Source organism: Solenopsis invicta, chromosome 3 (assembly GCF_016802725.1).
Source record: "Solenopsis invicta isolate M01_SB chromosome 3, UNIL_Sinv_3.0, whole genome shotgun sequence".
Classification (NCBI taxonomy): domain Eukaryota; kingdom Metazoa; phylum Arthropoda; class Insecta; order Hymenoptera; family Formicidae; genus Solenopsis; species Solenopsis invicta.
The window spans coordinates 916,673-934,161 of record NC_052666.1 but is presented as its reverse complement, the minus strand read 5'-3'; the positions used below and the strand labels follow the sequence as shown (position 1 = coordinate 934,161).

The following is a 17,489-nucleotide window of genomic DNA, read 5'->3' as shown; positions in this document are numbered from 1 at the left end:
TTAATTATAAAAAAGAGCTTTTTAATTAAATTCTCTTAAATAATAAAAATGATTTGGAATAACATATTAACGGCGAGAATTTGTGCCAAGTCAAGTTTGGAATAATAAAGGAATAACAAATGGAAGACAATCGAATTAGTGCAGCTGCGAGAGAGAGACTTTCATTTGCATATTTGATACACGCTAGTGCACATTTTGTAATATGGCCAAGGGGGAGATTTAAATAAAATTGAATAAAGATATTGAGAAATTAAACATTATTCATTGAGAAATTTAACGTGTGTACGTTAACGGCCCTCCTAAACATTCGAATCGGCGATACTAAAGTTTGTTCACGGCGCGTATACAATACGGTCGCAATCTATTCCGCCATCTAACACCATCATTTCGCTCGCGGTATAAACGAAACGGCGGGAAATAAAACGCCTTTTCAGATCCCTTTATCTCGTTAATCTTGTCACGCTTTACGCCTTCGAGATACAAAGCATAACAGGAGGAGAAAGAGAAACGAGGAGAGAGAGAAAGAGCGATAGAAAAGGTGCTTATTGTACGTTGAATCTTTTCTTAGCTGCGAACGTACATCTAACCGTTCAAACCCAGGCAGTGTCACGACCGATAAATAAGACTCGCAATCTTTTCCGCCAGTCAAGCTACAATGGAGACAAAAAATCGTAAGGCGTATCAGGTGCGAGACAAGATTGCAACAGGGAAACTTACACCTGGTGCGCTTGGAAATTCGACTCCGGTTTACCCCGACGCGGTCAGACGCGGATATTTTCCCGATATTTCTCCAGATTTTCTCCCGTAACATTCTCCTCCCTCGAGTAAGCGAGCATACACACGTATACGTTCGTGCGAAACAAATGTCGCGTGTATTGACGTATACCCTGAGTGGCCTAATTCTATCGGTTGCGAATAAACGAACTTAAAGTGAAAAGAAACGTGTCGATACTCTTTAAGGATTTAGATAACGAAATGTGTCTAGGTATAGACGGAATTTTCTTGAAAAATTTATTATGGTTACTCATGAGTTTCGAAGAGTTTAGTAAAATTTTTATAATAATAAAGATTTTACTAAAATTGGATAACATTCATTGAATTTTACTAATTATATTTTACTATAAAATTTTACCAAATTTAGTAAAATTTACTATAATTTATTATAATGAAACTTACGATTAGTAAAATTTTACTCAAATTAAAATTCTTTAAAGTTTATCATATTTGTTACAATCGAGTTTCAATAAAAATTCAAGGTAAAAAAAATGATTCCCAAAGCACAAGTTTTTTCCATCATTTTGTGGATCTCGAAATTCAAATCAAATTTTATGTCAAACGACGTTATATGGGACACGAATCTCAGAAAAATTTAAAGTTTAATATCGGGGTAGTTTTGAAGATACGGAGAATCCAAATAGTCAAATTCCTAATATTGTCCTAGCACAACAGGCACAAAACAAGTTAAATAAGTGAAAACGTTTTAAAAGACCACAACGATTCGAACAGTCAACATTTTTCGTGGCGTTACACAATTTTTGGACATACATCGTATTTAAATTTTACTTAATTTTGACCGAAATTATTATAATGAATATAATGAGCTCACTCGACGCGATGCATGTAACGAGAAATCATAGAAATCACTTTCACAACAGTCATCTGTGTAAGCGTCTTTTTTTAAATATTATAATATGTATTCAAACTTGTTGTTATTGTGAGGATGGTATTTTACTAAAAATATAGGACCGAAATGTTTACATTATCGATTTTTCGAATAATTATTTACACACATACAACGTGTGTCGACTCCGAATTGGCATTACATTTGTTTTATTTAATTTAATTCTCTCGAGCTTGGTAGTCTTGTGTTAAATTATTTATTAAATTTTTTTCTATTTAATAGTGGGATTTTGACTAGTATTAGTCAAAATAATTTCTTGACTTCCATCGTACTAAAAATTCGATTTCTCTTTGCCATGTTGCTTAACTTTTTTTTTTTATAAGTAAAACCCGCAAAAAGTTTTGCTAAATTACTCGAAAAGAAATCAGATCTGAAAAAAGTTGTTTAGAATAAAAGTAGTTTGCTTGAAATTCTGCACGAGAAAGATCTCGTCCATTTTTTTTTTTTTTTTTTTTGTTGGACTATTTCTTCGAAAACTGTGTCGAAAAAAAGATAAATTCTGAAAATAATATTATAGATTATAACGCGAGCAGTGGTTTTGATGTGTTTATTTCATATAAAAGAAAATTTATTATAGTAAATTATTAGTATCACCTGCTTAAGCAACGGGAGAAGTCTTGAAGTACTATGGTCAGAAAACCATTCTAATTCTAGTTAAAATTCTACACTTGCATCGTATATTCTCGTTTGGAATGTATTTCGATTTAGATTTCGAGAACCACAGTATGATCGAAATTTGGGATTATTCTTTAATATATAGTAAATTTATTGTAATTTTATTAAGTCTCAAATTATAGTAAATTTTTAATAAATTATACTGAATTTTACTTCTTTGCAATTTTGTAAAAAACCTGGACTTTGAAAAGAATTTTATTAAGTTATACTATACCTTTACTATAAATTTATTAGAATTTATTAAAATTTATTACATTTAGTAAAATGTTGGAAAATTTTATTAAAATTATAAAATTCTTTCAAGTCCGTGTCCCAAGATTATCATAATTACCACCATGAGGATAAATTTTAAGAGAAATTTTGTGTGAGAATTTTATTTAAAACATTTCGCGACTTATTACTAGACTGACCTATTGTGCTTTGCGATCGATAGAAAGTACCTCGATAGAACTTAATTTTCGTCGAAAAAATATTCATTCCGAATTCTCAAACTGAAAATTTGAACAGTTTTCGTCAATAAAAGTTTTAAATGATACTATTGATCCTATTGTAGGATATGTTCCTAATATGTGATAGCGAGCTCGTAATATGAGTACTCAAAAATCCCCATTTGTTATTGCTTACTCTGACTTCGAAAACTTCGGCACACTATAATAAAGTTTATCACTGTCGACATTTCAAATTATGAGGCTCGAAAGTTGGTGTTCAGCATTAAGCACCATGAGATCCTAAAATATCGCGAGAGATTTTGGAGGAAAATGTTAAATACTAAAGTTTTTGAGTATCGAAAGAGCTATCTGGTCAACTAGATTTTGAATCCAAAGTCTGGTTTGGACCCAGAGCCGATAAGGCCCACTTGATATAAATTTGGTAAAAAATGTCACATACAACAAAATAAATTTATTACCGACTGCTAACTTTTGCCGATAAAATTTAAAATACTTAAATATATTTTCCTATGATTTTGACATAAGGATAGGAGTTAATGTTACATATAAAACGAATTACAGGCCTTTGGAAAAAGGCATTCCGTAATAGGCGACTTTACCCTATCGCTAAAATCGTTAAAACAAATTGTTCATTCGTGCCTGATCGCGCTCGTTAATTTGATCTGGATATGGTTTTACACGTATTACGAGTGTCTAATCATCGGGCTAGACGTGAAAGAAAAAATTAACTACCTCTAATAAGAGTGCGCGCCGCGTTCGGTTCTAATAGCTAATGCCTGGAAGCGCGATACGTTGCGTGATCCTGATGCTTATCGAATCAATGACAACGCATGCGTGCGCAACGCGCAACGTGTGAATAGCCGCGATAAGAGCCGGCAGTATAAACGGCAATCTCATCCCGCCGCCCCGGTCCACTCATTAGCTGACTTAATTTAAGACATCACCGTCGCAATTTTAAACACATTACAGTAAACATTGACGCGATTAACGTAATCAAGTTCAGGTTCGTCCTCGTGATGAGGTGCGAAGAAAAAACTAATTACATTGACACGGCTGTGCTGTGCTTGTGAAGTCAAAGTGTCATCGTTTGTCTCCCGTTTCCTCGTTCCGATTTCGTTATTTTACAAAAGCTCCCGGTCTTTTTTATTACTAATATTATAATATATAGTGTAGTAATTATGCTTTTAAATAGGATTCTCAAATTTACGTAATATTTTTCATGTCAAAGTCTACAAATTTCTATAAATTTTATAATTTTCTTTTATTAGTAAAAGTTCCATATATATACAGGGTGATTCATAATGGTTGTACCCACTTTTATAGGAGCATGACTTACCGACGCATTTATATTTCTAATATACAGGGTGATTATTAATGACTGTTTTCATGTTTTACCATAGGAGCATGATTTACCGATGGATACGTATTTCTAACATATTATTATATTAAAAATTACAAATGCATGCTCCTATGGTAAAAAGTGGGAACAATTATTAATAATCACCCTGTAGTATAATATTAGAAATTACAAATGCGTCGGTAAGTCATGCTCCTATGGTAAAAAGTGAGTACAACTATTATGAATCACCCTGTATATATGTCAATCCTACTTCAATAATATTTTTATTGGGAAATTTTTAATAATTATATTACAGATTTTTTTCTTTAGTTACAATTGGCATAATAACAGCAATTTTATTAATAAAATACAAGCTTTCGGCAAAATTGATTTAGATATGACAGATTTAAGAGTAAATATGTTACCGATAAATACCACTTTTTGTTCTCTGAGCTGTTCTAGTATCAATTTTATTATTAGCTATATTTATATTACTTACACTATCTAGAATTGTTATTTTTTTATCAATAATAGGTTTTACCTTCTTTTAGTTTTAAATCTCATCCGGCATGATTAAGAGGCACGTATGTGCGTACAGAAAGAATTTCAGTAAGCGTATTTCACGCGACCTGATTCATTTGACTGCGCAACGCACTTGGCTGATGATTATAACGTGGCACGCTTAGATACGTTTGCAATTCAGTTATAACAAACTTTGTACGCAGACTGACTCCCCCCCCCTCCCCTCTCTGAAAAGTTTTGGTCAACTCGGAGCGTCGATTTTTTCTTTGCGAAAATTGATCCGGAAACCAGAATATATTACATTCAATTTACCTGATGCTATGTATCTTGGCAATCGTACTTCAAATTAAACTCCTTTTCAATTAAAATCCGCGAAAAATCGGCTGCGAGCACGATACATGTATCCGGAAATGGAAAATTTTTTCAATTAAAAAAACCGACACTCTTTTTTTAGATTGGGATGCCGCTATTTGTGACTGAAAGATTGACCCAGTCTGGGTCATCCGGTGCACATACGCGCCGTGCATTCGTATAACGTACGCTTGAAGCTTCGCTACATCTTAAAGAAAGATCTCGCGCGAGGAACTGCATTGTTGAAGAAATTTCAACGTTTCAAAAGCTATTGCAATTTTAAAGCGACGTACGTGAACCTGCGCTCGATGCGGTCGAGTTCCCTTCGATTATCAATTATTCCTCAAAGTCGATATCGAAGGGTCGTCGTGGCGCCTTTCAACCTTTCAACATGCAATCGCGAGGAGTCTAGGAAGAACGCTCGGCTATATTAGATCAATTCATGTACGTTGTGTTTCTTGCATATCTCTGCACCTCGTTGTAGGAACGTAAATATGTTATTAAATTCATTCGTAAATCTAAAGGACGCAATATGAAAATTAACACAATTAAAAAAAATACGATTTGCTAAAAAACGAATAAAGTATCTAAAAATTTAGCTTGCTACAGATCTGACAACAATTTCGTTGGATTATCATAATGATTTTAATGTAAGATGCTAAAATGCCAAAAATGTTTGCAGCATTACTCATTATGCTTGAACGTCCTTCATAATCACTCAGATGAGCCAATAAAATTATTTGTAGTTCTGTACCTAGAACGCAGAAGAAAAACTTTTGTATTAAATTAAAACTAATTCATAACTACAGTTATGAAACTATTTTATTTTATATTACGATTCAGAAACATAATTTTGATGGAAATGCCTCACCCAAGGGTTTTTACTTCAAATCAAGTTTTGACTTAAAAAAAAATTACATTTGATAATTTTATAGCATAAAATATATTCTCTGTTCAGAAAATTAATTTTATGGCTATATTCTATTTAACAATTATTATTTTATTATCTTGCTTATATATAAAACAATGTTTATAAATTATATATATATATATATAATTTTGCTTTTATATTATTTTATCTTTCTTAAAATATTTGAAATAAAAATATATTTTGTTGAAATTTAAGTTTATTCAATTTATATGTTAAATAGCAAATTCATATATAATAAATTAAAATTTACTGTTTATCATAGGAAAATTGATAATCTCTCTTCCCGAAATAATCCTGGATACGCTCATGCTAACTTTATTTCAGTTTTTAACATTTTGAAAAGATATTCTCACAACAAGAATATTCCTTTTTTTTTTCGTGTAATTTTTTACTTCAAAACCGTTCATTTCACGTGTAACAGGATTTTGATATCCAGACACCTGCTCTCCTTTCTGCCTTCGAATGACTCCGAGATGTAGATATTATTCTTATTAAGTACATACAGGGCGAGAGAGTATGAATCACATTGTGTGATTCAAAAAGCACTCATTACAATGAATCACGTGTGACTCAGTGTCAGCAAACTTTACTACACTCATTACGCATACGAGTATTATCGTCGAATTGATCGCGCGTCGCGTGCAACGTTGAAGATTGAAATTGTAACACAACAATCATAGCGAGAAGCTTGCGGAAGTATCTGTCTGTCTATGTGTATATCTCTCTCTCTCTCTCTCTCTCTCTCTTTCGCCGAGCGTCATGGGCCCCATGTGAATTCGCAAAGTTTCCTACGCAGCTGCGACTGCAGCTGTGCCAGTTGAAACGGAGGAGAGACTGTAGATCCCCGTAGGGTCCACTTGCGCACCTCGCAATTCTGCCGCAGACCGCAATCCGAAATCTTTTGCAGGTATCGTCGTCGTCGTCGTCGCCCTACGCATGACGTCCCTGCAGATACCAGAGCACGTCGTACTGAATGAAACGGTGCGCATGCAGTGCAACTTCAACTTGGACAAAGCGCCATTGTACTCCGTGAAGTGGTACAAGGACGGCCACGAATTTTATCGCTATACGCCCAGAGACGCGCCCATGGTGCTAACGTTCCTGGTGCCAGGCGTAAACGTAAACGTAAGTTTGTGAGGGATGCTTGGAATAACAACGGCATAGAGTTTGAGTATTAACCTTCTTCGGTAGCGAGAACAGTCAGTCTTCAGCGACGTGTCCTCTTACGGAGCGTAATATTCTAGCATTTATATTAATGGGTTACGTACACCCAGAGGTACCAAAACTACCCCTATATTTATGAATTTTTTTTCTCCGAACGTATTAGAGGTATCAAATCGAAATTTGTACTAATGTTTCTCATACAGTTTCGTTTATAAAATGTCATTTTTTTTATTTAAAAATATTAAAAAATTAAAGAGATGTCGCCGTTCCAGCATCAGATATGTTAGCTGCTGTAACTGCTTGCGGTACCCATTGTAGAATCTATGCGGTTTATTCGAAAAAATGCAGTATTTTCTTAAAAAATATATAAAATTAAATCTAGTTTTCGTCGTAGCCAATTTTTTTAATTCGCGTTTATTGCAAAATGGCGCTCATTTAAATTTAAGGATTCGAATCATCGTCTGAAATTAAATCGGTTTTTTGATTGTAGAAAGAAAACTAAATTCTTAAAAAGAATCCTTGCGACAAAAACTGCGTATTTTCATGCTGAATAAATAGAAAAAAATTCGAGTTTGATCTATTCGTTTGTTTTTGAAATATTTTGGGTATCGATTTGAAAAACAAGATTTTGAGAAAAAATGATATCCTTAATTTTTTTATATTTTTTAATTATAAAATTACGTTTTATTAACGAAATTGTGTAAAAAACATTAGCAGAAACTCCGATTTGATATCTCTAATAGGTTCGGAGAAAAAAATTCATGAATATAGGATCATCTTTGATGCCTTTAGGTGTATGTAACCCCTTAATTGCAGTATTTGAGATACTTGGTTTGAATATTTACGCTGTCTCGAGTAACGGACGAATAGAAGTATCGATCCTTTTGTTCAAATTTAAACATCTCTACGTAATATTCATTTCATCTTTAATGTTTAATTTGGATTAACGACGAAAGGGACCACGCGATGCTCGAACGTGAATGGAAAGGCAATAGCATTTTTGTCGTTTCTTTTTTTTTTATCTATGTTTAAGGGCCTATGTTTTGACTACACAATACAGCTAGAAGTTATCGAAATTTAAAAAAAAAATGAGGTTTTTTTTTAAATTTTTTCTATTAAACGACAATAAATTTTGGTCGAGAACATTCGAATTCCAGACCAGAAATCAATTGCACAGAAGAAAATAGTTTGGCTTGTAATACCTTGTGCAGTGAAAATGACTTGATTTTCCTGCGGTTTTAGGAAAATAACTTTTAAACGAGTGGATTTAAGTAAACTTTCACACGAAGATTGATTTATTAAAGTTTTATTAGTATATGTCAAAAATTTGATTTAATTCTTCATGCTACTTTCTCGAATTTGCAAATATAATGTAATCTTACATAAGAATTAATAGCAACTGAAAAATTAAATATCTTTTAAACCAATAAGAAAATTATTTTTAAATTATGTATAAATTCGCGTAATAATAGAACAATTTACAAAATTGAAAAATTTTTGGTACCGATTGGAGACAAGCGCTTTATCATAAGAAAAATTCTTGTTATAATTTATGCATTCGCAGAAAGTCTAGCAGACTGTTTGTTCGTAAAGCGAGTTACGCTGTACGACGACATATTTTTGGTATCCTCGAAGCAAGCTTCTTTGTGGACCTTTGTAATGTTTTATTAGAAAAAACTTCTTTAAAATAATCTATTATTATATATTGTATAAATCAAGAATATAATGAAATTGCCACAAATTTTCATTGTCTGATCTAAATTTGTTTGCGCAAATTAATAGGACAACATCAAGATTATTTTATTCTAGCTTTTTTCCATTTTTTTATTTAAGAATAAAATATTCTTTTTTCAACAATAGTTATGATTGTTCCTATATCAATTTTATTTTATAATATACATAGAAGAGTAATAGCACTGCACTGAGAGAAGAGAATGGTTGCAATTACCATAATTCAACTATAATTTATAGTGATTTTCGATGCAAACTATAAATTTATAGTTATTTTAACCATGCAAATTATAGCTGCCTGAACAATGTATTATGATCATTATAACTATAATATGTCTTAATGCAACTATTGTGTATGGTTGCACTTAGAGAAGGAAAATATAAAATTCTACCTTTATGTATAGTTACATCTATTATGTTTACATAGTTCCAATATTGGAAGTTTAAAAAGGTTAATTTTAATTATATTAGTAAACCAAACATCTTTCACTTGATTTCATTTTCAAGGGAATTCATACAAAAAATTATTTTACTATGATACAACATCAATGAAAAATCTCATAATGCTCCGCCTTTTATACCATTTATGTGTTTTCTTTCTTACGAGAAATAGAACGCCATAGCAGCCATCTAGTGACTGTTTTGTGTTCTCGTATACGCAGAGAAAAGGTATGTGATATTTGTGACTATAATTGCATAGTTAAGAAAATAATTGTATTCACTGTAATTGTAGTTGTGTTAACCATATAAAAATAGTTATTTTAATTTTCATACATAAACATCTTGATATTTTACTATATTAATAGTTGTGATTATTATAAATTATAATAAAATATTTTCACAGTTGGCACAACTATACATATAAGGTTGTTCATATTAACAATATAGTGATAATAACTATAAAAATGGTTCTTTTAACCATAATTTATCAACTATGCAATTACAGTCACAAATATCACATATTTTTGTTCTGTGTGGAGCCATAAATCTTTTCTGTGATTGAAAAATTTTAGTTGCTTTAGTCGCTTCTCTCTGAATGAGCACTGTAATAATAATAAGAACGAAAGTCTTACATTGGTCAGCGGTTATTGTTTTCGTCAAACTTTACTTTTCCATCTTATGATACTGCAAGAAACACTGCAAATGCATATAATATTATCGAATATAAAATACGAAAAAATATAAAAATTATTAAAACGTGTGTCTTTACAATATTCCACCATCTTGTATTTTCACAGTTGGCACAACTATACGTGTAAAGTTGTTTACACTAACAATATAGTGATAATAATAACTATAAAAATTGTTCTCTCAACCATAATTTTCCAACCGTGCAATTATACAATAGTCACAAATATCACATACTTTTTTCTCTGTGAAGAAGACTATATTTTGAAAAACAAAACCAATTTTGCCGAAAAGTACGAGTACTTCATTGTTAAACTCGACACTTATTAAACAATCGACGTACAAACGTGTAACACTGTGCTTCAAGAGTTGAACAAGCAAAAAAAGGTTCTTAATTCTGTAACGTTCAATGCGAAGAACTTTGTACGTTGTGATATCGGTAATTTCGTCACTTTACGATGCCATTAAGCTGCAGACACAATGTACTTTGTATATATATATATCTCTCTCTCGCTGCACTGGCAGCTTTTTGCTCGAATCTGATAGAATCTAGTTCGTTCGCTGCGTCGTGCATCGCGCAGGTTCCGCGTCACGCTCGATCGGGCGCAGCAGCTTGTAATTGCGAATTTGCATTCAGAGGGACGAGTCCACCGAGAGTTCGGTTGTCTTGAACAACGTGAATCTGACGAGCTCGGGGAGATATCGATGCGAGGTGTCGGGCGAGGCCCCCGCCTTTGAGACGGTCTCCGATCACGGGGACATGACTGTAGTCGGTAAGTATTGTCATGGAAAATAAGAGCGAGAACGTATACGCGATTAAGTTGAGATTGAGAGTCCTGGAAAAGGTTGAAAGCGACTCTTTTTATTCAATCTCGCGATCGCATTGAATTCGACGTTCTCGAGAAACGGAGAGGAGAGAGAGAGAGAGAGAGAGAGTCGCTTTCGAAATTTGCAAATAATCCAAGATACGCGGAGAATAATTTTCTCCTGAAACTGCGTTAGAGAGCGCGGGTGCTTATTTCTCGCATAATTTGCGAGAGGCGAAACTAGATAAATGAATACATACAGTGAATGCGCGCGGTAAGATAAGGAGAATCTAATCCGGGGGTACGACAATAGCACTAGAAAGGGTCATGGCAACGTTTCAGTTCTACCTAACGAAGGACCGCAGATAACCGGTGGTCGTTCCAAGTATCAGGTGGGCGATGTCGTTCACATGAACTGCACGTCGGCACCTTCTAAACCACCTGCCCTATTGTCTTGGTTCATCAACGACGAGCCGGTAAGTGAGACACTTAAACCGTTGGCGAAATAATTGTAACCTTTGTTTCACGCTTCGTTAAACTTTTCCGACTGACGCGACGAAATGTGTACTTGGGAAAAAAAAACCCGAGGGAGAAGGAAAGAGAAATAGAAGCGACGCGACCGTATATGCAATTTGCTAAATAAATCAAAGCTTCGTTCCGCCCTGCTTTTCATCACAAAGACGCGTACGTGCGTTTCGCGCGCGTGTCCCAGGCTCCGTCCATTCGCGTTAATCTCGAAAATGTCTCTTGATAATGTATCCTAATTTAAAATTTATTTTGATAAAAACACCGGCGAGCGTTATCAATTAAAGGTAAAAACGTCGAATGTCTCTCCCGTGTCAACATTGAATATCGATTTGAAATCCGCGAACGTTTATGTATTTTCCATTTATCCGATCCCATTTATGTGTCGTTAATATTTACGGGGCTGCGTCTTTTTTTTTTTTTTTTTTTTTTAAATTCGTTACACCGTGCGTTATATATTCCGGTGAAATTTTTCACTCCGCGGACGCGCGTAGTTTAATCGAATTAAAGATTAACTTTAAAATAACTTTACCTCCAGCGGACGCGGCGCGCGTCGCACAGTCTCTGTGTGATGAATGTTATTATCATTATCGTGCGATAATTAGAATCTTGCTTCGGTGCTTCATGCAATTTCGCATAATTGGTTTGACGAAAAAAATTTGCATCCGGGATCAAAAGAGCGCAATCTCTCGTTCTTAATTGTTTTCAAATTGCATTCTATAGAATCGCCTATCTGTTTTCCATCTCTCGCGCGCGCGGCGCCTAATTGGTGCCGTCGATGTCACGTAATCCGGGTCGCGTGTTTACGTTTCCCCAATAAAAATCTAATTGCTCGATCCTTTCGAATCCCCCCCCCATCTCCGGATCCATCGCCTCGAATTTCTCGCGGGGTCCGCTAAAAGTATCCTTTATAGAGATCGCTGTAAAGACGCGCCACTTTCAGGCTGACACCAACTACCTGATAGGGCCCAGTGTCGTCAACGAGAGGAACGGTCTGGAGACCGCGAGACTTGGTCTGAAATTCCGCGTTGCGAACAAGCACTTCAGGCGAGGCGACATGAAGCTAAAGTGCTTGGCCACAATAGCCACGGTCTATCTACAGAGCAACGAGGAGAGCGTGGAGGGCGACGAGAGCGTTCTGAAAACACCTATAATGGAGAGCCGTGAGACCCGGGCACAGAGCCATACTCGCGAGGACCTGACGAACGGTAAGCCCCCACCCCCTCCCTTTCCCCTTTCTATATCACCCGTTACTTTCCTACCAACGTACCGCAATTGCACACCCTTCCCCAACGTTATCGATTAACCCTTCTGAATGCTGATTTCAACTTTTACCTTGTTTAAAAGTTGCTGGCGCAAGTTAAAATAATTAGGGTCCAGTTGCACCGACCGAGTTGATTATTGTGCTATAGGGTTATTCTGACATTAAATTAATTCAACGGTGATGTAAACAGGCCTTTAATACCTTTTTAATAGTATCCTTCCAACTGTGCAATGATATGAAAAGTTACAGACTTTACTATTCTTCAACACGATATCTTATTATTTTATATTAATTTGTCAATTTAAAGATTATACGATCAAGAGAATATATATAAAACATATTCTCTTGATTGTATAATCATTAAATTAACAAATTGATATAAAATAATAAGATATCGTGTTTACACATTTATACAGGGTGATTATTAATGAATGTTCCCACTTTTTACCATCGGAGCATGATTTACCGACGGATGCGTATTTCTAACGTATTATTATATTAGAAATTACAAATGCGTGCTCCAATGGTAAAAAGTGGGAACATTCATTAGTAATCACTCTGTATACATCATAATATGACAAAGTGCTCGTATATAATAGATAAGGCGTCGAGTTTATGATTTATAGCGGAAGCGTATAACAATAACTTAAAATTTGGGTTAACTATAATTTCACGATTAATTCACGTCAGTGTCGATAACTTATGCTGTTCAAATAATTGTCTAATTACGTAATAAATCACCTATTTTTTAACTTGGAGTGGATGTGAAGAGAGATTACGTTAGTATTTACGATTTATTTGTCGAGAGAAAATAACGTAACTTTAAATTGTTGGATTACTTCGTACTTATTGATTTAAACATCGGTTTGTTTGGACCAATTCCAAGTAACAAATTTGCTTGGATACAATAAAATTTATTAAGTTTAAAGAAATCATTTTCTCTGCGTATCGTTTCATTAATATTAACAGTAAAAAGCTGAAATCGCATTACACTAGTACAACATAACAGAACGGTTGCATGTAAATTACCGTCACCTCTTCTTTTTTTTTGTGGCGCAAATCCTCATACGGCACAAATATGGAGTTATTCTATAAAAGATGGCGCAACGCGAAAACATATAAATAATTTTTTTCTTCAGAATCACGGTATATAAGTATATACAGTGATGTAAACGGATTAAAGGTCGATCAACGAGCAAAGTAACGTGTCATTTCTTTTAATAATTTTTTAACTTAGTGTTAAAAATTACGGAACGTTTCGACTAAGGCCGGTTTTTCATTATCTGGTTAACTTGTGGTTACACATAACCTAATGTTTTAACCAATGAGCTTCATCTATGGCATCATCATGGGTGAAGCTCATTGGCTAAAACATCAGGTTAAGTTTAACCATAAGTTAACCGGATAATGAAAAACCGGGCCTTAGTCTTTCTCAACCGTTACAAATACGTATTCTCTTAATTACTTAACCACTCGGTTCATGATTTTTCTCTTTCGCGAAGTTATTCTGACGAAGTTATTCTGATCGTCACCGGTAATTTCGCTAGTCGCACATAAGCCCGAATAATCATTAATTCGCCGTATTGGAGAAGTTTTTGCTTTTCGCCAAAAATATTTTGCGATCTAAACCAATTGTAAATATGCATATTTTCGCACGCTTGTGCCGGTGGCAAATTTTCGAGTATTATCGTTCACCCGAATATTTATATTTATTTTGCATAAACGCGTTAAAACGGCGCCGGCGGTGTTTCCGAAATATTTCGCAAGGAGAATTCGTTTCTGAGCATTTGAAAAGCCCCGGTCGCACAAGTAACGAGGAGTGTTGGATTAAGGTCCTAATTATTAAAACGAATCCCCGTGACCGTACCAGCGCATTAATCATAACGGGAACTAATTACTCGATGCTCTAATCCGCGATAGTGCTATCGCCTGGCTCCCGCAATAAAAACTGATTAATTACAGCTGCACTCAAATCCCGAACTAAATTATGGCAAGAACGAGATTCGGGGATTCGAAAAATAAATACGTGGGGATATAGTTCGGCGTCCAAATTAACCCCCCCACCCCCCGGTTTAAGGGATGCACATCGCAAATTCGCTATAAAATCCTTCGTAAGTCTCTGTCTAACGCGAAGGCGTCGTACGAAACAACTGCACAGAAAAAAAATTAATATCAAATCGATAATTCATTGTCTCATATATAAGCAAAAATATAAAATCTTCTTGGAAGAATTTGTAAGTCTTAAACAGACATGAAGAAAATTTTTCTCTTCATGCAAGCAAATTATGTCTGCTTAAGATTATAAATTCTTCCAAGAAGATTTATATTCTTGCTTATATTAATTGACCCAAACCTTAAAAATGTTCACTCTAATATTCTAAAATTATAATAATATAATATAACTCTCAAACTAAATGTAAAAATAAAACATATATAAATATTAAATATAACTTAGGATACTACGTATTAGTATGTCATTATTTCCACAAAATAATATGAAACAATCAATTGCTAATTCGATGCTCAATTTTTTTTCTGCGTGCACATGTTTTCCTCGGATGTTTCATATAAATATAGGTTTTTCAATTGTCGATATTTTTTTCAGAATTTATCCGAGTGACCTAACTTTTCGATACCAAAGAAAGACAAAGAGAGAAAGAAAAAGCTTCATTCGTACTATTTTTTTTTTTTTTTTGGAATACACTTTTACTCTCGCGTACAAAAGCAATTAGCGATTTTCCAGGAAAAAAAAATAACGAGGGAAGAGGCTAATGAAAGCTCGTCTTTAACGTTCCAGGATCCGCGAGTGTCGCAGTCCAATGGATGATCCTCGTCGTCGCCCTGATCACATCGATCGCAGTCGCGCGATAATAATAACGAGCGTGTTTTCCTTTCCTTTCTTCCTCTTCCTTTTATTTTTATTTTTTATTTTTTTATTTTTTCTTTCTCACTCACTTCCTAATCATGTAAACGTTAGGAGATCGGTTTCGCCATATCTACTATTAACTCTTAATCCGCGTAAATAAAAACGCGATACCGATATGCATATAATAAGTGTACGTCCATTTTATGCGTCGCCGCGGCGCGCGATGAAGTCTACAATTACGTGCGCTCTAGGCTCTAAATGTATTTCCATGTTCGCGCGGGGCAAATGATCGATCAATCATTGCGCGATCCGATGGATCGCGCGGACGCGCACAATCCCGTGACGCCCCCGAGCGACTTCGTTTAGATCGTCCGAAATCTTTTTGACGGCAAACATCGCGGAAGGCGTCGTCAGAATCGTATCCTTCGCATCGATTCGATGTTATTCTTACCTACGATTTTTACAAAGCGCTCTTTTCTATTTTCACGACATATCATTTCTATATTTGTCCGGCGATCGCGTCCTCGCGACGATTCCTCCTATAAAACCGGATGATCTCCTTGGGCCCCGCGAATACGCTTTACTCCGGAATCATCCAGCGTCCATCCTCCTTCCTGTATCCTCGGTAAACTCGCTGCGTTTCGATTTCGCCGACAAAGCGGAGCTGATAAATAATATTCACGAGGGCAGTCGCGAGCAGTTCTTTGTATGTGATGGATAAATCATCGGGCGAATTAAAACCGACGAAACAGCTGGGTCTGCTCGTTGAACGATTGAATATGATTGATTGGATCCACAGGTAAGATCGTTATAAACCAATCGTGCCAAATCTCTTGTCTAGCCGGCTTTTACCGGTTTGAACTGGCCCATTCGATTGATTTTGAAGAAAAAGACAAGATAAAGAAAAAAATGTATTTATACGCAAGTTTATTTCGTAATATTAATAATTAGTATTTATGCTGATGAAATTTTTTCTGTATGATTCGTGAAATAATTTTTTATAATTTCTATATAAATTTAGAATTTTTGTTCGTTAAAACGTTTTAACTTTTTCTAAAATTTCTCAGATTTTTTTATACAAATTGGAACATTTTCTCAAAAGCGCTCAGAAAAAAATATTCTTATTTTCAGAATATTTTTATTTTTTAAGTATTTTAAATATTGAAATGAAATTATTCAGAGTTAAACAGACATAATATGTTTACATGAAAAAATATTGTATAGTTTCATCGAAAAAAAATTTGTTTTCATTATTCAATAATAATTTTAACTTTTTAATACTGTTATTAAAACAAACATATTATGCTCTTTACTGTTATGATAAAAATATAGAGGAAGGAATGAAATAGTGGAATACCATTTCGTTTTTTTAATATAATTCGATAAATATTAACGTAATGTAATATCGAAAAGGCATTTTTAATTATAAAAAAATTAAAAATTAACGATTTATTGTAGATCTTACACTAATAAGTGCTACAAAACAAAATTTTATGAACATTTTAACAAGTGTATTTTATTTGAAAAAAATTATTTTAATAACTTTCTTGGCATCGAAAAAATTACTTTTCAGAATAATTTCTTTGCCGTTAGTGTAAACATTACGCCAAGTCCATAATACTATCAAATTCTACAAAAGTTTAATTGTACTTATAAAAAAGAACATTTTGTTTTTCGTTCATATACATACATGTATGAAACGATAAAATAGAATATATTAGTTTTAATTGGATATTAATGTTTTTTTTTCTGTGCGTTGAGACAATCAAAATGTTTAAAAAATTTTGTTACATATGAAGTATCTTATAATTCCCAAGATATTTTATATTTTCCGAAGAAACCTGAAATCTGAAGAAGTTCGAGGTAATTGTTTTCCAGAAATTTTCATAAAGTTGATGTGTAAAATTCTTAAAAGTATTACAAGACGTTACGAGAACTTTTCTTTTACCAGAGTAATCTCGATTCAACGACAAAATATCTAATCTTACAAAAATTAATTTACCTCGATTTTCTTTAACTCGACGTACAGTGGCAGCACTTGATGAAACGCCTTGAAA

At 34.1% G+C, this 17,489-nt stretch overlaps 1 protein-coding gene across 1 annotated transcript in view; it reads left to right on the top strand.

Moving 5' to 3' along the window:
* Positions 1 to 17,489, top strand: part of LOC105208237 (cell adhesion molecule 2) — a 41,604-nt gene that overhangs the window by 22,591 nt on the left and 1,524 nt on the right. The window contains exons 2-6 of the mRNA XM_026138100.2: positions 6,856 to 7,073; positions 10,609 to 10,744; positions 11,120 to 11,253; positions 12,246 to 12,510; positions 15,364 to 16,231. Of these exons, the coding sequence (XP_025993885.1) occupies positions 6,856 to 7,073; positions 10,609 to 10,744; positions 11,120 to 11,253; positions 12,246 to 12,510; positions 15,364 to 15,437 (827 nt within the window). The 3' untranslated portion in view covers positions 15,438 to 16,231. The remainder of the gene's footprint in view (positions 1 to 6,855; positions 7,074 to 10,608; positions 10,745 to 11,119; positions 11,254 to 12,245; positions 12,511 to 15,363; positions 16,232 to 17,489) is intronic.